This window comes from Trichoderma breve, chromosome 1 (assembly GCF_028502605.1).
Source record: "Trichoderma breve strain T069 chromosome 1, whole genome shotgun sequence".
In the NCBI taxonomy this organism is placed as follows: Eukaryota; Fungi; Ascomycota; class Sordariomycetes; order Hypocreales; family Hypocreaceae; genus Trichoderma; species Trichoderma breve.
Window position 1 is genome coordinate 972614 of NC_079232.1, and position 23207 is coordinate 995820.

At 52.9% G+C, this 23207-nt stretch overlaps 8 protein-coding genes across 8 annotated transcripts; 3 read left to right on the plus strand and 5 right to left on the minus strand.

The window, feature by feature from the left end:
• Positions 1-1122: 1122 nt before the first annotated feature.
• On the plus strand, positions 1123-2729 carry T069G_00323 (uncharacterized protein; the record flags this gene model as incomplete). The annotated part of the gene is made up of 3 exons (XM_056167533.1): positions 1123-2112; positions 2183-2252; positions 2311-2729. The coding sequence occupies 3 exons, from the start codon at positions 1123-1125 to the stop codon at positions 2727-2729; spliced, it is 1479 nt and encodes a 492-aa protein (XP_056032849.1).
• A 422-nt stretch (positions 2730-3151) lies between these two features.
• Positions 3152-5370, minus strand: T069G_00324 (anaphase promoting complex subunit 8 / cdc23 domain-containing protein; the record flags this gene model as incomplete). The annotated part of the gene is made up of 4 exons (XM_056167534.1): positions 3152-4384; positions 4445-4577; positions 4636-5187; positions 5273-5370. The coding sequence occupies 4 exons, from the start codon at positions 5368-5370 to the stop codon at positions 3152-3154; spliced, it is 2016 nt and encodes a 671-aa protein (XP_056032850.1).
• An 886-nt stretch (positions 5371-6256) lies between these two features.
• Positions 6257-7452, plus strand: T069G_00325 (polyprenyl synthetase domain-containing protein; the record flags this gene model as incomplete). The annotated part of the gene is made up of 2 exons (XM_056167535.1): positions 6257-6376; positions 6529-7452. The coding sequence occupies 2 exons, from the start codon at positions 6257-6259 to the stop codon at positions 7450-7452; spliced, it is 1044 nt and encodes a 347-aa protein (XP_056032851.1).
• A 543-nt stretch (positions 7453-7995) lies between these two features.
• On the minus strand, positions 7996-10685 carry T069G_00326 (uncharacterized protein; the record flags this gene model as incomplete). Its single annotated transcript, XM_056167536.1, has 2 exons — positions 7996-9750; positions 9825-10685. The coding sequence occupies 2 exons, from the start codon at positions 10683-10685 to the stop codon at positions 7996-7998; spliced, it is 2616 nt and encodes an 871-aa protein (XP_056032852.1).
• A 1826-nt stretch (positions 10686-12511) lies between these two features.
• Positions 12512-13776, minus strand: T069G_00327 (rmlD substrate binding domain-containing protein; the record flags this gene model as incomplete). The annotated part of the gene is made up of 4 exons (XM_056167537.1): positions 12512-12807; positions 12961-13413; positions 13479-13498; positions 13589-13776. 4 exons carry the CDS (start codon positions 13774-13776, stop codon positions 12512-12514), a joined length of 957 nt encoding a protein of 318 aa, XP_056032853.1.
• Positions 13777-14681: 905 nt separating this feature from the next.
• On the plus strand, positions 14682-15881 carry T069G_00328 (microfibril-associated/Pre-mRNA processing domain-containing protein; the record flags this gene model as incomplete). The annotated part of the gene is made up of 2 exons (XM_056167538.1): positions 14682-15757; positions 15809-15881. 2 exons carry the CDS (start codon positions 14682-14684, stop codon positions 15879-15881), a joined length of 1149 nt encoding a protein of 382 aa, XP_056032854.1.
• A 233-nt stretch (positions 15882-16114) lies between these two features.
• Positions 16115-18204, minus strand: T069G_00329 (DNA polymerase alpha/epsilon subunit B domain-containing protein; the record flags this gene model as incomplete). The annotated part of the gene is made up of 3 exons (XM_056167539.1): positions 16115-16285; positions 16365-17685; positions 17747-18204. The coding sequence occupies 3 exons, from the start codon at positions 18202-18204 to the stop codon at positions 16115-16117; spliced, it is 1950 nt and encodes a 649-aa protein (XP_056032855.1).
• An 823-nt stretch (positions 18205-19027) lies between these two features.
• T069G_00330 (uncharacterized protein) lies at positions 19028-23068 on the minus strand (the record flags this gene model as incomplete). Its single annotated transcript, XM_056167540.1, has 3 exons — positions 19028-22290; positions 22345-22887; positions 22972-23068. 3 exons carry the CDS (start codon positions 23066-23068, stop codon positions 19028-19030), a joined length of 3903 nt encoding a protein of 1300 aa, XP_056032856.1.
• Between the last annotated feature and the right edge of the window lie 139 nt (positions 23069-23207).

Here is a 23207-nt window from a genome sequence, read left to right on the forward strand (position 1 = left end):
TGGAGTATCGGCCCATCGATTTGAAGATGGCGGCTTGCTTTCGGAATTTACCCGAGACGGTTGAACGATTAAGGCCATGTAACGATGTGGTTGGGGCAAGCCTCTGGCATCTTCGGAACTCCCTCTTCTCAATAGCTGCTGCTATGGAAGGCATCATGAACTAAATCATGAATTGCGTCTGAACACATATTCGACCCAAGATTATGGCGTGTTAGGCTGCTCCAGATAGTTTCTTCTGATGCTTACTTTCAGAGGATCAGTTGACACAATGCCACAGGTATCATAACTACTGGGCAATCCTCCTTGATAGGAAAGTTTATCTTGGAGCAGCAGTTATTGTGGCCAATGTGCTAACCCAAGCTCAAACTACATGGTAACGAGATGCTCGTATTACATTTAACCAGCTAGTTGCAGAGCTTAGATGAAACTCTAACTTTGTTTACTAGTTTTTCTCCCCTCTTGAGAGCCAGCCAGAAGCCACCAACGGCTCGGAAACTCACAGCCTAACCAGATTCTAAACGTTTTCGTGACATCAGACCGTTAGCGGTCCAATTATTTCCATCTGTAACTCCATCCCGGTGCTGTTCGGAAATGAGGCGCTGATCCTCGAGTGCTTCGACACCAGTCAAACGAGTATTTCCCCCCAGGCACATGGAGAATACCCACTTGACGTTTTCGTAACACATTTGACATCTAAACCCAATTAGAACCTTCTTTACTTCTCATGTTAGTTATTTCATCTTCATCAATACACTTCTTCATCGCACTAACACTACTGTACCTAGTATGTTTATGAGAAGGCATCATGCAGCCACAGACTAAGCTCCCAAGCCTCCCTCGATCCGGCGATGCTTCTCTTAAGCGATGGACGACTTCATGAAGCCTCTCCTCATGCGGCAAGGTGCAGCAATTAAATACTTGGTCTGAATGCAGCCATCATTATGCGATTGACCCGCTGTTTCTCAACTACAAAGAGGCGCCTTGATCCCGCCATCGACTGGAATTCTTTCTTGCATCACAGCAACATTCTTTCGCTACAGTCTTCAGACTTACACTCGCTTACTGTTCAGGAGTCACATCTTCTTTGTCTTTTGTTGAGAGCATCAACTCTTTTCCGCAACCATGCGTTTCATGCACATCTTGGCGTCCACCGCGGCGCTCACGTCTGCGATGTCGATCGCGGACCTGAACCAGCGGGATGAGCAGAGCGTTGACTCAAAGGCCGACGGCAACCTTGGTACCCAGTCCAATGAGCCTAAGATTGACCCATCCACAATTGGAAACAAGGTTGACGCTTCCAAGCCGGAAGACAATAAGGAAGATGTCAAGAAGGGTGATCAGAATCAGAAGTGGGGTGACAATGGCAACAATGGCAACCAGGGCGAGCACAAGGAAGAGCCCAAGAAGGAAGAGCCCAAGAAGGATGATCAGAATCAGAAGTGGGGTGACAATGGCAACCAGGGCGAGCACAAGGAGGGGCCCAAGTACGAGGAGCCTAAGAAAGAAGAGCCCAAGTATGAGGAGCCCAAGAAGGAGGAGAACAAGTGGGATGACCACAAGGACGAGCACAAGGAGCACGAGTACCCGGCGCCCATCACCAAGGAGTACACCAAGGAGCACGAATACCCCGTCACTAAGGAGTACACCAAGGAGTACACCAAGGAACACGAGTACCCTGTTACCAAAGAGTACACCAAGGAGTACACCAAGAACCACGAATACCCCGTCACCAAGGAGTATACCAAGGAGTACACCAAGGAGCATGAGTACCCCGTCACTTACACCAAGGAGTATACCAAGGAGCACGAGTACCCCGTCACCAAGGAGTACACCAAGGAGTACACCAAGGAGCATGAGTATCCCGTCACCTACACCAAGGAGCACGAGTACCCCGTCACCTATACCAAGGAGCACGAGTACCCTGTCACTTACACCAAGGAGTACACCAAGGAGCACGAGTTCACCTACACCAAAGAGCAACCCCCCGTCACCTACACCAAGGAGCACGAGGTCACCTACACCCAGGAGCAGCCCGTCACCTACACCAAGGAGCATGAACAGACCTACACCACCACGGTCATCACCACTGATATTTACACTACCTTCTGTCCTGTAAGTTCCATCTCATAAACTATACAGAACTTCTATGAGCTTGAACAACTAGCTAACTCTCTCATCACAGTCTCCTACCACCATCACTGCTGGCAGCACCACTTATACTGTCACCGAGCCGACTACTCTGACCATTACCAGTGAGTATCCCCTGACGACAAAACTCCAGCTTCCTCAGCTTCCACTAACTCCCAATAGACTGCCCTTGCACTATTACCCAGTCTCCTCCGCCTCCTCCTCCTCCGGTTACCACGGTTATTCCCCCACCGCCGCCTCCGGTCACCACCGTGGTTCCTCCTCCCAACAGCTCGGTCGCGCCTCCGCCGCCTCCTCCTCCTCCTCCCCCTCCTCCTCCTCCTCCTCACACCAGGCCTCCTCCTCCTCTGGTCACCTCCGTGCCACCACCACCTCCTCCTCACACCGTTGTTCCTCCTCCCAACACTTCGGTTGTTCCTCCTCCTCCCCCTCCTCCCCACACTGTGGTTCCCCCTCCTCCTCCTCCGCCACCACCTGCCACTGGCACAGTTCCTCCGGTCATCCCCACTGGTGCTGCCGCCAACAACAAGGCTGGTCTCGGAGCTCTCGTCGTCGCTGGTATTGCCGCTCTGGCTCTCTAAGCGACCGACTTCGCTACCACATGGGCCCTTGGCGGCCCATCAAAAGTGCCATTATCCCACTATACGGGACAGTTCTCAGCTTTTAATACTTTGCTTTTGATTTAATCTTCTTCACACTCCTTGATATTTTAGGGAATACACGATTAATGTTACATGAGAACTGAAGGCGAATTTAAAAAGGCTTTGTTGGATCGGGTTTTTTTACCTAGACAAGTAGTGATTTAATAAAAAACAAAATACGCTCCTTACATCATTGAAACATTAGCAAAGCATCGTGAAATCAAATTGCCCATTTTTCATTGATTCATTCATGCTGTTCATCTGGCTCTGTAAACGACAAAAAGGGGGAACCAAGTCAGTCCGTTTCATTCGGTCAATAATATGAATCATGATCGAAATCGAGGCAGCGCCTGCACCCGCCGCTAGCCAGCAGGCCCCAACATCCCAGATGCCTCGAGCCTCGATCTGACTTCCCGCGCCAAAGCCTTAGCTTCTTCAACTTCGACTCCATCCTGACACAGCTCCGCTGCCAGTCGATTCGCCGTCGCATAGTCTGCTGTGCGCATGGCAAACTTGGCCAACCACATCCGAGCCTTGCTGGTCGCAGCCGTGACGCCAGTGCCCTCTGCATTCCCTTCCGCGTTGGCATCATCTCGGTCGGGATAGCCAGGAGAGCCTCCCGGTGAGTCATTATGAATCCTCACAGACTCACCAAGATTTCCAGCCGCAGCTGGGCCGCCGTCCTCTTGGGCCATACACAACTCCATGTAAGCCTTTGCTTCTTCCTCTTCGCCCAGCTGATCATACATTGTAGCAATCTGTAGCAAGATCTCCGGGTCCATTTGGCCGGTGGCTCCACGGGCACCCAGCAGATCGCCGCCACTTCCAAAGCTGCTGCCAACGTCATAGTACGCATCGGCTAGCAGAGCACGTTTGAGTGCTTTGATGCCATCACGCTCTCGGCCCATCTTCTGGAGACATGATCCAACTGCCATCCACATTTTGCCATCCCAGGGGCGAAGGCCCGCCGCCTTCTTATAGTACCATAACGAATAGGTATGCATTTCCAGCATTTCGTACGTTTGTCCGAGACCATACCAAGCACGATAGTCGCGCCGATTGACATCCACAGCCCGGCGATATGATTCTATAGCGGCATGAGTATTCTTGAGCTCCACGTATTCATGGCCCATCAAAGTCCAGGCTGAGAGACACGATCTGTCAAGCGTAAGTGCTCGCCGGAAGTATCCCACCGCTTTTTCATGCATTGATAAGAGTGAGTAGTAGTTTCCTATGACGACGCAGGATTCTGGTCGAAACCTGTCCACGCTCGAACACAAGTGAGCTAAAAATGCGAGCTTTGGCCGCAGATTTAATACGTAGAGAATATTTGAATAGTGATCCAAAGAGTCCAATCTGTGTGGATGAAGCGATAGCAGCCGGCTGAAATGTTGCTCGGCAGCCATTAAATCCTTGGCGTGGTAGGCCAGTAATGCATTGCATGTGAGGAGAAATGAGGAGGTCGGAAAGATGGAAAGGAGCTGATCGAGAGAGTTGGCAAGCCCTGCCGATTGCTGGTATAGCTCTAGCGATGTGTGGAGATGGAACATGTAAGAAACGATATTTTGGGGACAGTGTCGAGATATCCGATTCAGCTGCATATGTTATATCAGTTACTGTGTTATAGGGGGAGAAAACAGACGATTGATGCTTACATCTTCGACTCTTGATATTAGAGATGTCATCTCTAGCCAGCAGCCCCAGTTCATGGGGTACTTGTGAACACTTCGTATGAAAAACTCCAATGCTTTCTCATCATTCTTTTCTTTGGCAAGCACCATGCCATATCTGTTTGAATCATCTAGAGTTAGTCGATGTCAAGTCACGGAAAGGCTTTCCAACGTACAGGTATTCCAGCCAGCCCTGACTTCCGAGGACCTCGTCATCATCTGTCGTCCTCTCTTCAAACCAAGCAGCCAAGAACCTCCCAACAATGAGAAGCTGCTTGTTGACGACAGTGCCGAGGTCCTGGGGTCCCATGACCATTTCCGACTCTTCATTCTTGCGCTTCTCCCCAGACATAAACTTGGCGTACAGCGCTAAGAATAAGCTCTTCTGGCTGAGCTTGGGCAGCGGAACCGCACTCAGCTTCGTCTCATCCGTCGCCTTGGACTTGCCCTTGCCCTTGGCAGCGACAGAGGGCTGCTTCTCGAGGCGCGAGTCAAGAACAGTGGAAAGCAGCGAGTCCGGCAAGAAGACGGCGGCGCAACGGTCGTACTCCTTGCAGTCAAATAGAGACTTGGCGAGGAGGTATTTGCTGAGCTCCTTTGCCTCCAGAGCGGCCTCGTCAGCATCTTGATTTGGTGAAAAGATTGACGATGTGTGCTTGGTTTCGGCACCGCCCGTCTCATCCTCGCCATCATCTGATTCATGCACTGCATTGAGTAGCTCGGCTGCCCTTGATTAGATGGATGAGATGATCAGTATGGCCACTGATGACGCGCAAATTCAACAGAATTAGACAAGGAGACTCAGCAGCTCACCATTTTGCCGATTGGTAGAGACACCTCTCGGAGCACTTGACGACCGCATCCTGCAGCGCCACCCGCAGCGTGGCAACCTCGTGAGAGCTCAAGGCCATGACATCCAAGTAAACAAAACAAACCCAGAGCCAGGCAGGTGGTGAAAACGCGGCGCAAAGGCCCAACCGCAGCCCTTGCTGTGACTCCCCAAACCCTTGCTTGTCTATGTCATGAATCCAACTCAGCTCTCATGCAGGGCGTCAGCGGTGCAGAAGTGCAAATGCAAAGGCATCAGGCTGATGACATTAACGTTGGTTTGAACTTGTCTCGGGTGGTTGTCGCGATAAGCACTGCAGACAAATCCGAGTACGTGCCTTGGTCCGTACTCGTATCAGTCGGCGAGGTGGTGCCAAGTACCCAGTGAGGGTGGGAAGAAATTAGCGCTGCTGCCTCCCAAGAAATACAGTGCGATGTAGGCTTTACAGCAGATGTAGCGGATGTTTTGCACGGAGTACCAGAGCCTTTTTTCTCATCGGGATGTCACAAACCCACCACACTCAAGATACAGCGTGTTACCCCCAATTTTCAGGTACCGGCACACCATTACAGCGCATCAAATGCCACCATCCCAAGCCGCGCCAAACATCCGCGTACACTCTACTTCGAGCCGCCTACTGGACAAGCTGGGCCTAGCTTCAGTTATCAGATACCGAATACTCGTAGCCGCCCTTGTCGAGGCCGCTCACCGCCCCCCTAAAAGGAAAGGCATTGAGGGGCCCCCGCCGTCAAGTCTGGCAATTTTCCCGGAATTGAATAGAGGGGTCCAGTCCAGTTCTAGTAACCGAACTCGACCCAACACTCACCCAACACGTATATCATTGTCTCTCCCCAACTCGTGGCAGTTTTCTTTCTCGTTCTTCTTGTTTTCTTGGAATTCAAGCTGAATTATACCCGTCACTCTTCTCCTGTTCTTTTCTCCCTGTTTGCTCAATTGACTCCGTCGCCATGGCTCAAAAGACTACCCTCAAGGAGTTTGAAGCTGTCTACCCCAAGCTGGAAGAAGCTCTCCTCGACCATGCCAAGTCCTACAAGCTGCCCGAGAAGGAGCTTGAGTGGCTCAAGAAGGTGAGTGACAATGCCTTCATGCAATCTATTGCACCCTCTTACATCATATCCCTATGAATATCAGAAGAAGAAAGGAGAGGAGGAGGGGCACACAGAACGAACTACAAACTCAAGAATCAGGACCATGAAAAACTAACTCGTTGTCTAACCAGAACCTCGAGGTCAACCCTCTCGGCGGAAAATGCAACCGCGGCATGTCCGTCCCCGACTCTGCCTCCGTCATCCTGGGCCGCCCTCTGACCGAGGACGAATACTTCAAGACGGCCACCCTGGGCTGGATGACGGAGCTCCTCCAGGCCTTCTTCCTCGTCTCCGACGACATCATGGACAGCAGCATCACCCGCCGCGGCCAGCCTTGCTGGTACCGCCAAGAAGGAGTCGGCATGATCGCCATCAACGACGCCTTCATCCTCGAGTCGGGCATCTACGTGATCCTCAAGAAGTTCTTCCGCGACCACCCCCGCTACATCGAGCTCGTCGAGCTCTTCCACGAGACGTCCTTCCAGACCGAGCTCGGCCAGCTCTGCGACCTGCTCACCGCCCCCGAGGACAGCGTCAACCTCGACAACTTCTCCCTCGAAAAGTACTCCTTCATCGTCATCTACAAGACCGCCTTCTACTCCTTCTACCTCCCCGTCGCCCTCGCCCTCTACTACCTCGACATCGCCACCCCAAAGAACCTCCAGACCGCAAAGGACATCCTCATCCCCCTCGGCGAGTACTTCCAGATCCAGGACGACTACCTCGACAACTTCGGCCTGCCCGAGCACATTGGCAAGATCGGCACCGACATCAAGGACAACAAGTGCTCCTGGCTCGTCAACCAGGCCCTCAAGATCGTCACCCCCGAGCAGCGCAAGACCCTCGAGGACAACTACGGCCAAAAGGACGACGCCAAGGAAAAGGTCATCAAGCAGCTCTACGACGACCTCAAGCTCAAGGAGCTGTACGAGGAGTTTGAGGAGAAGCGCGCCGGCGAGCTCAAGGACATGATCAACAAGATTGACGAGAGCGAGGGCCTCAAGAAGCAGGTGTTTGAGGTGTTCCTGAGCAAGATCTACAAGCGAAGCAAATAAATTCCATCTTTCCGAGATATAGAAAAGAAAAGAGCTAGGACGAGACGATTTCACAGCGTTGTGGCGAAATGGTAAAATCGACATAAATTCATATTAATATATATTCACGACAAGATATAGACACAAAAAAAGGACGAATGGATTAGTGTTATGTGTATTACTATAGCCTTCCCATGATATCTCTCTCCCCGTGTGCGCGTGCGCATATTTTTATAATACCAAAACATCCTAATTGCTGAAATACACGGCTTTCCTCTAATATGAAAATACAAGCTCAACCCAAGTGCTTCCCATTTTCCCATAATGTTTGCTACGTATAGCCTGAAAACCACCCCGGTGCCACTCGCCTTGGCTAAATGATGAACAAAGGGAACAAGAAAACCATTGCTATGACCAAGATGGGTTATTCAAGAAGAATGAACAAAGGGAATACCAAAAAAAACCCCGAATATCGAAAACTCTTTGCCTCTGGTCAGGGTCTCATAACAAGGAAACGCATATCGCTATCATGCATCACCGGTATGTATGTACAGTGCGTCTTCACTATCGGGCAGAGTTGACTAGAGGCCCTGGCCGTCGCTCTTGAGGACGTTCTCTCGGGCGTTCTTTGGGACGCTCTTGGCGTTCCTGCAACAAAGGGCCCGGACGGCGATGATCACGGTGCTGCGGCGCGGGGCCGTGAGGAGAAGGAGGGGGAGGCATTCGGCTCGATCGTGGGCCGGGTGCCCGATTTTGTGAAGATGCAGAAGGGAGGTCTTCGGCGCCAGGCATGCGTCGAGAGCCACCTCCGCCATTGGAACTGGCAATAGAGCGGCTGCGGTTTCGCGGGCCCGGTTGTGGTAGAGGAGCGCCGGCAAGAGGTGGGCCGGGTCTTCCTCCTGGTGATCCTGGTGGTGCTTGTTGTCCCCCAGTTGCAAAGTTGACGAGGGGCGAGCCTGGTGGAGGGCGCAACCCTTGGCCGCGTCTCGATCCGGGACCCTGCCGAGGGCCTTCTCGGGGCCGTGGAGGCTCTGGGAAATTGGACGCAAAGTTCAAAAGTGGCGCTGGCCCCTTGCCATGATCAGACTGAGTTGAGGGGTCTGCTGTCACAGGCCGTCGAAGAGAAATCGAAGCAGTTCGGTTGCGCGCGCTGTGCTCCGCAGCGGATGGGAACCAAGACTTCACCTGGGGCTGTTCGGGAGATTTGGGGGATTTGGGGGATGATAATCCGATGCTATTCAGCAATGACGGGCCTTCGGTGAATGGGCCCTCAAGCTTCTTGACAGTAGGGCTTTTGATGTCGGTTGTAGTCTCGCTTGCCGCCGCTGCCTCTTCCTTGCGCTTTTCATACCCCTCTCCTAGTAAGCCGGTAGGCGAAAACGTTTCTTTCACGCTGTGGGCGACGGATGCACTAGAGGCCTTCCTTCCTCTAGGCTTGTTTTTATTGAGCTGGGCCTCCAGAGCCAGCTTCCTGGTAGACTCCTCAATGGCCCTGGTAAAGTCGCTCTCGTCTATGAAGGATCCAGTAGAGAGGGTCAAGCCGCTAGAGACTCGTGGAGACTTCTCAGGGATGATTGGCATCTTGATGCTTTCAATGCTCAGATCAAGAGGCGGAGACCTCTCTATCGGGCGTGAGTGCGTTATCTTGTTGACGATGTACCAGCTTCGCCAAGCATGCACTTGGTCAAAGAATCTCCGGGCTACGGCAGCATCGTCCGTACAGAAAAAGTGGACAAAATTCTCTCCGTTGGGAAAGACAACTGTCTTCTGCTGGCTCTTGATGGCATAGCAGATCTTTTTGGGAGGCTTGAGATGCCGTTTCAGCTCACTCTCCTTCGGTTTATAAATGTCAAAGTCCGTTAGGTGGCACAACGATGTGCTATCTTTGTCCGCAGGCTGCGCATCAGCGCGCTTGGAAGCATATATTTGGCCGGTGCTTAGCAAGGTGATGAACCTTTTGCTCCACTTGCCAGGGCGAGGGGAATGATAGAGCTGGATAGTAAAGCCAGGCGCAGGCTCATCCGTCTGCGGGACAGAGGAGAGCTCGAGGTTGTCGTCATCCCCCGGCGTGTCACAAGGCATAACCAGGAGTGAATTGTCCTGGTCACGATCCCATGAATTCAACGTGTCTCGTACATGCTCATAGCGCCGCATGCGCCTTTCCAGCCCAAGAGTGTCATAGCACTCAATGACGACACTGGTTTCGACATCAATGTCATGCCGTGTCTGAGCAGCCGTTGCGATGAGAATATCCTCCGGCGTAGTATCAGCAGTCACTTCCAGATTGATGGTCGACGAAAGGCATCGAACAGTGATGCGCTGCAAGAGGGGGTGAGAAGAGGGGTTAGCAAATATGCGGCAATGGTCACACAGGTAGATCCAACAGCACTCACTCGTTCACCGCCATTAATGGCAGAGATTGGCGCATCGCCATCCGGGTGTGGTCGAATGAAGCTCATCCTTTGCGAGGGGTGCAGGGGAGGAGAGTCGTCGAGACTGCTTCTTCGGCTTATGCTAGGTGTGGGTGTGAAAACCGAGGGTGCGATGCTATTGGGAGTAGCCGGTGGCAGAGGGGTCAGTGGCGGCTGAATGAAGTTGGTGCTCGGTTTCCTGCTTCTCGAGAAGAGGTTGAGCTTCTCAAGGACCTTCTTGGGCTTTGCAGATGGAGTCGAAGGCGGCTTCGCCTGAAGTCGAGCCAAATCAAATTTCCTCTGCTCGTCAATGACAAGATCCCTTTCGGCTTCGAGTCGCGCGACGTCGTCTTCGCAGCGAGCGGCGTCGTCCTCCTTGCAGCTCTGTAGGGCCTCTGCCTTTTTGCGATGCGCCTCCTCGATTTCAAAATCCAGCTGTGCGGCAAGTTCGTCAATCTCCCTCTCGGTCCTGCTGGCAGTCCTGCTCAACGGCGTGCCAAAGTGCGAGCCAAAGGGCGATCCGGGCTCAGAAATGAAGGACCTGGCCGAGGGCGAGGGCGGCGGCTTCAGCTCACCACCAAAGAATCGGCGTTGCGAGGGGCTCGAGTCGTTTTTGGGATTTGCGCTGAGCACAAAGTTGGGGATTGGCGGCGCGTCTGGCAACGGAGGAGCTTCCGAGAGCGAAATAGACGCAGGCAGGTTGCGGATGCTCTTGGAGCCGGGCGAGCTCTGCGCATCTGAATCGCGGAACAGGTTGAAGCGAGAAACGCTCTTCCCTCGAAAGGTGCGGTTGCGAGGCGTCTTGGGCGGCTCCCCTGCAGGTACATCGTCTGCAGCAGCCATGATTGCACGCTGTAATAGCCTTGCTATAGCCGCGCTGGGGCCGCTGTCAGATTAGGTTTTGCAGCGGTCGATCAGCCACCGAAAGGCGCCACAGCACAGCTGACAGCACACGACTGATTGCCTGATTGCTGTTTTGAGTTGAGTACTTCGTACCCCGGCCAATATAACTGCCACACAGCAGAGATTAAAGGCCGTATTATGTATGCTGTGCACAGGGGATCAAGTATCACAGGCTTAGAAAAAAAAAAGATACGAAAAGAAGAGGAGAGAATTTCTCCTTATTCTTCTCTCTTTTTTTTCGTATATTGTCCCTTCTTTCTTTGCCTCCTCTGATCTCCTCTTTTCTGCTTGTGATGCTTTATGCTTGGCGTCAACCTTGTATTACAAGGTACACACCACTAAGCAAGGGCTCGTGTAATCGACAGTGACTGTGAGGCAACAAATAGCTATAAAACTATAAAAAGATTAGACATAAGCTCCAACTGTCATCATTGATGCTATTCTTGTGGTAACTAGGGTCCGCAGCTTACTTACCAGATGCTATAACTCAAACTTGCAGAAGGAATCAACGGTGATGTTGTCGCCCACAGAACGAGCAATCCAAAAAGCCGCTCTGAAAAGATCAGCTGTCTGGGAACAGGTAGGTCCAGAGCAAGGGCGATGGGAAGAGGAAATAGGCGGGAGAAAAGGGAAAAATCGAGGGGATAATCGAGGAGAGAAAGCCCAATTCACGCAATCTCTCGTGGCAAGCGACAGTCTTCGCATGAGCGCCAGGGAGTCGCCCTGCCAAGTGAAGATGCCCATGATGCAGGTCATATCGCCAAAATATCAACCTCTTCGGACCCCATCCACTGTCGGCCGCGCAGTCAAATGGATCAATGTCTTAAAATATCTGCTCGCTTGCAGCAGACCTTGTCGTGGCAAGTAGCGATACTACCACTGGCCGTTGCATCCAAGCACATGCAAAGGGGGCTTGTGTGAATGCCGTATTTGCTTTTTCCTCAGGCGGGTCCAATTTGACCAGCCCGTTGGATAACAGCGCTCAGACACACAGGTTCGGCATCCTGAACACAAGCAACTGGCACCTTGTGGCTTCATTCTACCAAGAGAATTCATGCAAGGGAGGCGCTTGGGTGCACACAAGAATGATTAGGATGTTGCGCTACACCATAGAGCAAAAGTTAGTACATACACCCGACATCCCCAATTTGCCCCTTCGCCTGCTGTACTCGTACTCACGGCGCGACGCTGCAATTCCTTGCCGGGTCCAAAGTTGGAATATCTGCCCCAAACGCTTCTCGGTGCTGCTTCGTGCCTCTTTGGAATTTTACTCCCCGTGGGTTGGGTCAATCGAGACAACTCCCTTAGCGGGTCATGGAAGCGGTTGAAATATTCTCATGTCGCCTTCCAAGCGGATCCCCCACAAACCACCGTTCGGTGAGTCTAGGCTACTCTGAAAGGCCGGGGTCTGATATATCATTCGCCTCCCTACTTCGTACTCCGCATAATATGACAGACACTGTTGCGGCACAGCGGCGAATGACATGTACCAGTATTCACAAATACAGGCGGCCAACTGGACGGGCAACACGGAGCGTGCGCAGCAACTAATGCATTGAATCTCCGTCCATGGTACGAGCACTCTATTAGTATATTGGCGCGAGGTGTCTTGAACGGCAGATTACACACCCCCGTGCTCGCAACTGCGTGTTCATATGCACACGTCACCCTGATGGGAAGGAGGAAGGCTCTGGAGAGATCAAAGTCGCCAATACGGAATCGTATTTCGGTCAATCAGCTTGGAAAGAAGAGTGGGTTATTAATAACTACTTGCGGAACGCTCGAACCTCGCGGCGCCACCAGCTGACGAAATCGACCGTTGAGACATCGATCTCGAGATTCTTGAGCTCTCGCGTGCTCAAGTGGCAATCATACGGCCGTTGCACGCTGGCGTTTGGATCGTTGCCCTCCGTGTTGGGTTCGATGTTGGCAATGGACAAGCCCATGATGTCTCCAAAGTGTTGGCAGATCTCGTACTTTGTCATTTTGTCTTCGCTCGAGAATTGGAGCGTCCGGGGAAGAGACTTGCGATCCCCCGAGTCGAGGTACTTGGTCGCCACATCTAGGAGCAATATTAGCGTGGGCACAGCTTTCCAAGTCGGCATTGGCAGTCAAAAGTGTGATGAGATATCAAGAAGCTCCAGATAGGGGAAATTGGTGGGATAGTGAGACACGGGGAACCTGGAGGCGGAGCTTCCATGAGACAACAACTTACCATGGCAGACTCGTCCTACGTCTCCCGTGTTGGTCGGGTAGCGAATGGCCCAATGGTCCATCTTGATCTTGGTGCCCTCTGTCTGGGCCTTCCAAACACTATCCATCAGCACGTTGACGGCGCTTTCAGAGGGCGTTTCCGCGTGGCCGTACAGCACTGGGACTCGAAGAGTGACCCCAAGGCCCTCCTTTCCAGCTACAGCGTACTCTTCCAGCACGGCTTTTTCTCCATCCAGCTTCGTCTGGCCGTAGAGGTTAGTAGGGGCTGGGGTGGCATCGGCTTCGTAAGGGGCGTCGCCTGGCCGTCCAGGAAAGACATAATCAGTGGAGATGTAAATCATCAAAATGTCCCGAGCCGCAGTAGCACTGGCAAGCGTCTTGCTGGCGGCGATATTGAGAGCTCTGGCCGCTTCTGGGTCCTTGTCCACCTTGTCTGGGAAGCGCTGCGCCGCACCTGGAGAGAAGAGGAAATTAGCAATCCGTTCCCCAAGTCCTATTGCTTAGACACTCGACTCATACAATGAACCACCGCGTGGGGTCTATCACTCGCTCAGAGTTCCGTTAGCACAAACGTTGTTATATCGACTATGAAAAGCCGCCGAACGAAGCGCTGATTCAGAAAAACGCACCGTATTTCGTCCAGTGTTTTGGCAATATCAGCTCCGCTCTCCAGGTCGAGCTTGATGATATCAGCGCCATCCGCTCGTGAGTAGCCTGAGCCCTTGACGGTCCATCCGTTACGAATCTTGAAAGCGGCAACGACTTCCCTACCCAATAATCCGGTAGCACCAGTTACGAGGACTGTTCGCTGCGCCATTGTCTGTGAGGGGATCAAGGCTCCGAGCTATAGATGCCACGCTGAAGTTGAGATGTCACTGCGGCGGTAGCAGCTGTTGAAATTTCCAATGCCGTTCAGATAGACGATTGACTTTCTGCCTCTGTCTCTGCGAATGAGTACAAGAGGTAACTTCGGTATTCACGAGGTGAAAAAGTGAGAGAAAACTGGGAAACATACGAGCTTGCGTACCTCCAAACTTAAAAGAAGCTGTGCCTGAGCTATTGCTTGGTGGCTGGTGGAGCTGTGACGTGAAGACGAGGGGCCAACTCCGCATTTCCTAAGCGTCTTACCCTATAACAGACGTTTTCAGATAAATAAAAGGCAAGGCAAGGGCACATGGATTACTAAATTCCAGATAAGGTGGAATTGTATGCTACTGGTTACGTCGGTTAAGGTTTGTGTTGTTACTTAGAAGCATTGCAGTTGGCGGTATATGAATACCATTTATAATCACGATGCGGCATTGGTGATGGATAGCCTGAAGTAGAATACATAGGCGATTCCACACCGAGGCAGCAAGAGTAGTTGTCTGTAAATTGATGTAAAGAGTAGCCATTGAACGCAGATGATTGGAGGAAATCCCTTTAAGAATACTCAGAATAACTCAATACGCATACATAAATCTAAGTCTATACATGAAATCTTCATCAACAACTTCCTAGGAATGTTTTTTACAGATTCTAGTGAGCGCATGTATTGAATAGCAGCGCTGTGACGTGAGTTTTAGTGGGCTAGCTCTAGAGTACCAGCCCGATAGCTTACCGCGTCGGCTTATCGCAGGCGGATTTTCTACCTGTATAACGGTCATCTACATAGCACTTCTCGAACTTCAAAACTTCCTCTCACCTCATCAACCACTCTCCTCCTCACCCTCCACAATCACAATGCCTCCAAAGCGCATGACGGCAAACCCCGTCAAGCCGTCTCGCCACAGAGCAGGCAAGCCCTCCGGCGCCGATTCCTCCTCCTCAGACTCAGAAGCCAGCGACGCCGACGAGCCCGTCGAGCCCGTCGCCGTCCCTCCTCCCCCAAAGGCCGCCAGCGCCGGCAAAATCATCAGCAACCTAAACAAAGTCGACCTCAATTCTAGGCGTAAAGATGCAGAAGCCGCCGAAGCGCGTCGAATCGCCGCGGAAAAGGCCGAGAGGCTAGCAGCGGAAGAAGGCTTCGTTACTGAAGAAGAGGAAGAAGATGACGAGGAGGAAGAAGAAGAGGATGAAAGCGAGTCAGAAGAGGAGGAGAGCAGCAGTGAAGAAGAGGCGCCGAGGAGATTAATGATGCGGCCGAAATTCATACCGAAAAACCAACGAGGCGCCGCCGCAAAGGACTCGGAAAAGGAACAAGAAGCCGCCAGACAAGCCGAGGAGGAAGCCCGGAAACAAGCCGCCGATGCGCTCGTCGAGGAGCAAATCAAGAAGGACCTCGCCGCGCGCGCCGCGGGGAAGAAGCACTGGGACGACGAAGACAACGAGGAATCCGACGTCGACACCACGGACGGGCTGGACCCCGCGGCGGAAGAAGCAGCCTGGAGAGTGCGCGAGCTGAAGCGCCTCAAACGCGCCCGCCAAGCCATTGAGGAGCGCGAGAAGGAGCTCGCGGAGGTGGAGCGCCGCCGCAACCTCACCGAGGAAGAGCGCGCCGCCGAGGACGAAGCCTACATCGCGAAACAACAGGAGGAAAAGGAGAACAAGGGCAAAATGGCGTATAAGCAGAAATACTACCACAAAGGCGCCTTCTTCCAGGAGGAGACGGCCGCCGCGGGCTTGCTCCAGCGAGACATCATGGGCGGCCGCATACAGGACGACGTGCGCAACCGCGAGGCCCTGCCCGAGTACCTGCAGCTGCGGGACATGACCAAGCTGGGCAAGAAGGGCGCGACAAAGTACAAGGACATGCGGAGCGAGGATACCGGCCGTTGGGGATCGTTCGATGGGGATAGGAGGCGAGATGACCGGCGTCGGTATGACGGTGAGGACGATCGGTTTCGGCCGGATGATGATTGGAATCGCAGAAAGAGGAGCACGTCTCGTGAAAGATATCGTGATGACGGCGACAAGAGACGCAGGGTTGATGATCGAGATTGAACGAAAGTTGTTCCCAAAGGAATGTAATGTTTTTTATGGGGATGCAAAGATGCATCCATACCTTGGATTTTATAACCATACAAATATATACCCCATCTATTTGGCATGAGAAATGGCCAAAAAGAACATGATCAAAATTGAGAAAAAAAAAAAAAAAACATAATCAAAAATGTGCCAATGTTTTGTCATTAGTTGCTGTAACCCCTTTCCCCCAAAATGGTGTCGTTTTTCTTCTATATCCTCACAATCTCTACCCGTGCTCTATCGAATACCTTGTGACTTATCAGGCCATTTATTACTTCTCCGTCTGAAGTTGGAGGATACAAAGTCATGCGCGCATATGTTCCTGCTCCGCGTCTCTTTGACAAAGGACCTGGGTTGATTGCCAAAACACTTTCAACAACCTATATATCATGGTTAGCCAATGATGTGCGAGAAAGTTGACAAAAACTAGTAAAAGGGGGGATATATATGATATCATACCTTTGCAAAAGGAGGTAATGAGCTAGGAATCAGCAACACATCAGGCCGAACGCTGACCATCTCGCCCAACTTGAGATAGCTCACATCAAGCATAGCACCCGTCGCAAGCCCATTTTCCGTCCCCGTCTTCGGCAGCCGTGACCTGTCCGTCGGCGGAAACACAGGGAAGTAGTGCCGCTGCTCAACCAGGTGACGACACAACCGTCGCATGAGCTCTCCGGGAGGTGCCCCCCTGGAAACCTCCTCGCTGCGTAGCTCGTACAGCACATCTTGGCTAGACAGGCCGAGAACAACCTCGTTCATGGATAGGGTCATGGGGTTAGAGACGATGCGCACCGACTTGGGCAGGCCGAGCTCTCGTCGGGGAATGGTATCCTGAGGCCAGGAGACGTGTTTGTCGAGGACGTCTCGCACGGAAGGGACGAGGATGACTGTGAGATGAGGATTTGCGGAAGCGAGACGATTTAACGCTGGGGCGACGAGATATTTGAAGACGGTGTTCATGTTGGCAGTGTCAGGGTCATATGTGGCTTCTTCAGGAAGATCAAAGTCTCCCGTAGCGATAAGCGGATGGTCGATATCCAGGAACGGTCCCGTGAGAACGAGCGCATCGGCGTATGTATCAGCTGCCTGATTGCAGAGCGCCTGCAGCGGCTCATAGTCCAGGTTATCATCAGCCGTGTACGGCCCAGCTGCATAGATGATGCTCAGCGGTGCAGGTTCCGAGTCTGAGTCCATGGCATCTGGGTCACCCCTGAGCTTCTCCCGATGAGCCTCCAGAGCGGCAGGGCTGGACGCAGCGCTTGGCAAAAGCGGCATGTCTAGAATCTCCTTGACGATAAACTCATCTCCCGTGATGTTGCTGCCCCTGAGCGCAACAATCTGACCCGGGAAGAAGCTCCAGCTCTGGACACCGTCCATCTTGAGCGGCACTCTCAGGCCCCTCCCCATCCGCCTTGACGTCTCCAGCACTATTGAGGCAGCATTGAGCTTGCCCTCCAGAGAATCTGACGCAATACGACCTACAGCTACAACTTCAGTTGTGCTTGCAGTTGCAGCGTTGCCAAAGGCAGAGTCCTCCAGATTGTGGTGCTCACGGACAAGGTCAAGAAAGTCGTCGATTCGGTCGTCGAGGATCTCGCTAGCCTCGGATAGCTTCATTGCCAGAGGCTTATAGCCCGTCTTTTTCTGATCAGAGGCAGCCGTAAGCTTGATTCTCGGTTCGGGAAAGGGCGCAATGGGCGCTTCGGCTGGCGGGAGCTCGTCGTTGAGGATTTCCACCACCTCTCCCGCGTTCTGTCGCTCTGCAAAGGTCGCTGACCTAAAAGACACCTCCTGGTTAGCAGCCGCATAGTCATCCAGCACGACTGACAAATACTAACGGGAGATTCATCGACCTGAGCTGCTCGTTGAGTCCTGCTGCTGGCGAGCTCGGAATGTCCCTCTGCATCTCCATCCTCTTCCTCAACCCCCCACTGCCAGGCGCCTTGTGCTTCCCCGACGCAGGCGTGCTCGGCACCAAACCATCCAACATGCCAAACACATCCCCCTTGCCCGCCTTGGGCCTCGGCGTCGGCGCCATCTTCCTCTCGCTCTTGACCTGCAGCCGCCGCTGCGACTTCTCCAGCTCGTCCTGGATGCTCTGCTTCAGGCCGCGCACATTCGACAGCGTCACGGCCTGCGCGTCCACGTCCATCTTGATGCAGTACGACTCCCATTTGAAATAGAGATCCTCGGCCGAGATGTCGTGTAGCCGGCCCATGGACTGGAGCTCGCTGACAACATCTGGCTCCAGCGTCCCGTTGGGAGCGAATCGAGACTGGATTTCTTCGTCGGCCATTGTGGGCGACTGTGTTTTTGTCAATTGGCCAATTTCACAGCTTCTGACCCTTTTTGGCCCTTGCCGGTATCAAAATGAATACGAAAAAAGCTTGTACCGGCAGCTACGACAATTTGAACTTTGTCTGTGGCTGCAAAAGAAAGATTGAGCTCTCTGGCTGTAGTGGGGGTTGCAAGTGAAAGACGTGGAGACGCGACGCGTTAAGTGGCAGAGCTTAAGAGCTGGAGGCTCGAGGTACATGTGCGCATGTACTCTTTCAGCAGTAACCCAAGACAATGGAACTCCTCTGTTCCTCAATTCCCAGCACCATTATAACACAAACTCCAGTTTATACATATAACTAATCACATATTCATTGATTAGGCTTCTTATTACTTCAATAATAGTTTTATTATTTTTATTGATTGTCGTCGCTCGTATGAATTGTGTTCCATCATTCCCTCGTGTCTCTATAGCCTGAAAACTCCAAATATACCCCATACAATTCTCCACTTCTTCAAGAAAATCAAGAGTATCTGAGACAAAGAGAGAAAATAAGCACACAGGCATAACATCGTAACAACATTGAGCCTTGCTCTGGTATCCACTATGCTAACCCTGTCTGAGGTAGATAGCTATCTAATAAATGAGAATAAAGAAGTGCAAAAAGGGAGAAAAGCTCTCATTTTTTGCTGTAAAGGAGTAACAGCTCTGTGCTTCTCCTGCTTATCGTCAAGAAAGCCTGTTTGTAATACCTATCCGAAACTCCACGCGCTATAAAAAAACCCAACGTCAATCATCAATACCATATCCCTTTTCTCTAATCGCATTGCTTATAAATGCATCATTTTAGCTTCTTTATGACACTGTCCATCCAATCGGCAATGTTATTAGCAGCGCCGTCGTAATCGAAACTTAGTCCCATAGATCCATTCTTAGGGGATGAACTGGGCATAATGTCATCGGTGCTCAAGAGATTGCCAAAGTCAATCAGCTCATCGTTGTGTCCCCCCAGCCCAGGTAGGCTGCTGAGGTCCATCTCGTTTTCCCCCAAAGCGTTGCCCTCTGAAAGCAGTTGCACAATGCTTCGACTAATAGGGGAATCAAAGACGTCAAAGTTCCCCTGATTGATCCGCGGGCTGCGTCTCCTAGCGCTGCTGCTGGGAATTCTCAGTAAAGATCTCGGCGTCTTGGTGGGAGTCTGCTCGACTGCATGCTGGCTTGGCGAAAGCATTGACTTGGCCGATCGCAAGGACTTGGATACACTTCTAGTGATGGGTCTATGGCTTGGGGTAGGCCGTGTAGGGGTCTTGAAAGGCTCAGCCGTTGTAGGCGCTGCATCAGGTGGCGGGGTGGACGGTCGTCCTTTGAAGGGGCTGTTAAATAGAGCATCCAGGTCGTCTAGTTTGCCAACACTCTCGCGCGATCCTGGCATGGCAGCATTCTCTTGGTCGCCTTTGAGATGTTCTCCTGGTCGGCACTCTGCAGTCTGAACGACATTAACGTCAACGTCGCAAAGCACCTTTGGGACTCCGTCTTTTCTAGGAGATGGAAATAGCAATCTCCTCGTACTGCCGGCCATTTCGTCAAATTCGATATCGATAGGGCTCTGAGCAGTCCCGCTGCCCTGAGAATGGGTTGATCCTGGCTGTGATATCACGTCCAGTCCATCATTCACAATAAACTGTTCAGCTTGCTGACTTTCGTTCATCTCTGGTACCGATAATGAGTTCAAGTCTGCAGGAACCGCTTCGCTCATTTTTGGCGACGAGGGTGCTACTGGCTCAAACGCATCTGTGGGGAGATAGGCTTCCGAAGTGAGATTGAGAGGACCGTCATCCTTTGGACGATTCTTCTTCGCCCGAGATGTGCTTCGGCCGGTGCCTCTCTTCCGTCGCTCTTGGCCTAGCCGAGAGGCATCTTTATCCCACCTGTCAGGGGGCCGGTGAGTTTTGCACTTGGTAAGCCAAATGCCACAAGGGTTGCAAAGCAGAGCCTCCTGCCACTTGGTCCTCTCGTCGGTAATGGCCAGACTCTTTTTGACGACACGATGAAGTGTCGGTTTGCCCTCATCATCACGCCGTAAAACCTCCACAGCCGTAATCTTCCCCGGCTTTTCAGAATACTCGCAACGCTCCGGAACGCCGTCGCGTTCTTGAATCCAAATCTTCCTCCATGTAGGGGTTTCAATGGCACCGCAGTTGCTGCAGAACGGAGGCATTTCTCCATTCATGATGGCCTCTTCAAGGCGTTGCTTGATGGCATGCTTTTTCACAATGTTTTTATTTGATCGTTGCGCAGGGGGTGAGGATGGCGCCGGAAGAAAATCGCTTGGAGGGCATGGCTCCTCAGGAGCCGCTGAGTTTACTAAAGGGGCAGGGTCTACCGGAGACTCAGACGTGGATTCAGCACGAGGCTCAGGCATTGGCAAAGCCAACGTCCCCATAGAACTCGGCCGACGGACGTCAACACCTCCTACCGAAGATGGACGGTCCGAAGCGTTAGCTGGGGGCTGTGATAGGCTTGACGGCCCAGCGGGATCGCTGGATGGCAGGATAAGCGGGCCCGCGGATTGAGATCGACTCAGCTGGCGAGGGTACTTGGGTTTGGAGGTTTGCGGTCTTGATTGAGGCGGCTGCGAAGATCGTGATGGCGGTCGAACGAATGGAGGGGCGGCTTCTTTCGAGGAAAATGTAGAGGCGAGTTGTACTATGGGGTCGTTGAAGATGTCATCCGTCGCGGGGGTGACTTGTGAGAGTTCAGGAGGAGATGTAGAAGCCGATCCTGACTCGCGAGGATGCGCAGAAGTCTGGTTCGGGGCATCAACGGCGTTGACGGGTGATGTAGCCGTAGTAAAATGCGCCAAGGTATGCGCTTGAGTAGGTGCGGGAAGAGGAATGGGAGTGGGAGCCTGAATTGGAGCAGGGGTAGAGGTCAGGGCCGGGCTCATGGGCCTTTCAATGGCATCTGTCGTAGGTGGTGGAGTTGGGCCCAACATTGGCGATGTCGGTTGCGGTCTCTTCCTTTTCGTAGATTGGCCATTCATCTGTGGCCGGCTTGGGCCCCCTTTCGGCGGAGGTGGTAACGAGCCTTCTGTAGGGCCAGGGTTATTTGACGTCGGATAGGGAGTATTGTATGTGAGAAGATGCACTAGGTCCTGGCCGCTGGGGCCGTCCTGGAGCTGGAAAACCTGAACGGGCACGCTCTGCTTTGGAGCCTTGTGAGCGCGCTGTGGCGGTGGTAGCTCTTCCAAAACGGCCTGATCTCCTTCTCCGAAAAGCTCACTCATATCATTTCCCGGAATGCTGTGCTCATGCTCGCCAGGGGCCATTGTTGGCATCGGGGGTAGCACTGGGCTTGAGGGAGGCGGGCTAGATCGCATATAGGGCGTCGCCTGCTGAACTGGTGGTGAGGATCCAATATCAGCGGGGCTGTCGTCGGGGTAGTTTGGGGTTGGGGCCATGGACTCTGGTGATCTATCGTCATCCATGCCGGGAGATGCAAAGCGGCTAGCCTCGCTCGTGGCAAAGCTTGATACGGGCGGCTGGCTCAGTGCGGATTCACGTCGCTTGAGGGAGCTGGGCTCTCGTCCTGGTACCGCCCTGAGACGACCGTTAGGAACGGGTGTGGGAGCTCGAGGGACCTCCTGCAGATGGCTACCTGTCACACTGTCGCTATTGATGGCAATGGGTCGAAAGTTTCGCAGGGAGCTGGAATTGCTCGCAGCAACCCTGAGGGATTCGGGCTCGGCAGCGAAGGGATTCGCGTCCGACTTGTCCACCTTGGTCACCTTTGCCCTCTTCTTGACAGGCTCATCCTCCTTGGCGGGCGCGGCCTCTTCTCCTTCAGTTCCGTCCTCATAGCCGGATGTGTTGCCTTCAGCGGGTTTCTTTCGTGGCCTGCCTCGAGGCCTACCTGTGGGTGGCTTCCTCCGGGACGGCCTATTTGACGCTCTACTAGATGGTCGTGATGAGGGTGCCGGGACGCCAGGCATGGACTGAGACTGAGGTTCGATGGGAATGGGAGCCAACCTCGGCAGCTCTTGTGTAGACGCTTGGTTGTAGCTCGGGCCAAAGGAGCCCTGCCTAACCAACGGTGGTGGGGGTCCTTGAGGCAGAGCAGGAGCCATGCTGGGCGAATGGTGGACTGGCATAGGGCTACCATGGTTCTGGCTCGTCTGTTGGGCCATCTGTGGGTTCGACTGGACCAGAGAGTTCCATTCTGAGGCAGCACCGGGTGTCAAGACCTGCTCCATAGGCCTTACTGGCTGCTGGTCCACGGAAGAGGCGTATGTGATGGAACGCTGGATTCTGGCTGTCTCAGACAGCTTCAACCTGACCTCGAGCGTCTCCCTGTTGCCACCACCAAACACACCCAATACATTTCTCGTTACACGGCCCGTCACCATCTTGGGCTGATGGTTCCCAAAGTCGGGCCGCATCGACTGAAAGACCCATGATAGCAGGCCTTGTCCGACCAGAGGCAGATCAGGCTCGGAATAATCAATTGCGTAGATGGTGTAGTCGCACTCGTGGTTCGTCAGCTCCGGGCTGCACTCGGCAATAACATGTACGCAAGCCCTCAGGTCGACGACGCCAATAGAGTTTGTGTCATCAATCGGGACCGTCTGGACCTGCAAGGGCTGGGAGCCTCTGGCGAGGCAATTAACCTTGGCCTCTTTGTCGAACGTGTAGTGCACCTTTACTGTTTGGTCTGAATTAGTCGCTGCAGCAAACTAAAGTAAAGCCAAGGGCACGCTGAAGCTGAATCTGAGGGAGATTTTCGTACAGTTCATAAACTTGGTCTGCACGCCATAGTCGTCAGCGTCGCCGGCAACAGACGTGTTGTTCCAGCCACTGGAGTGAGCGGGCATTGGTGAAGCCATGGCGATTGTGCCTCGCCCTCGCGGCCGGTCGTCGTGGTCCCCCTTCGCCTGCTGGGTTGCCGATGCAGGAGTTGAGAATTATTCTGCCGAGATGGGTACTGTAAGTATTGAAAAAAAGGGATGTGGAGAGTTTGCTGGG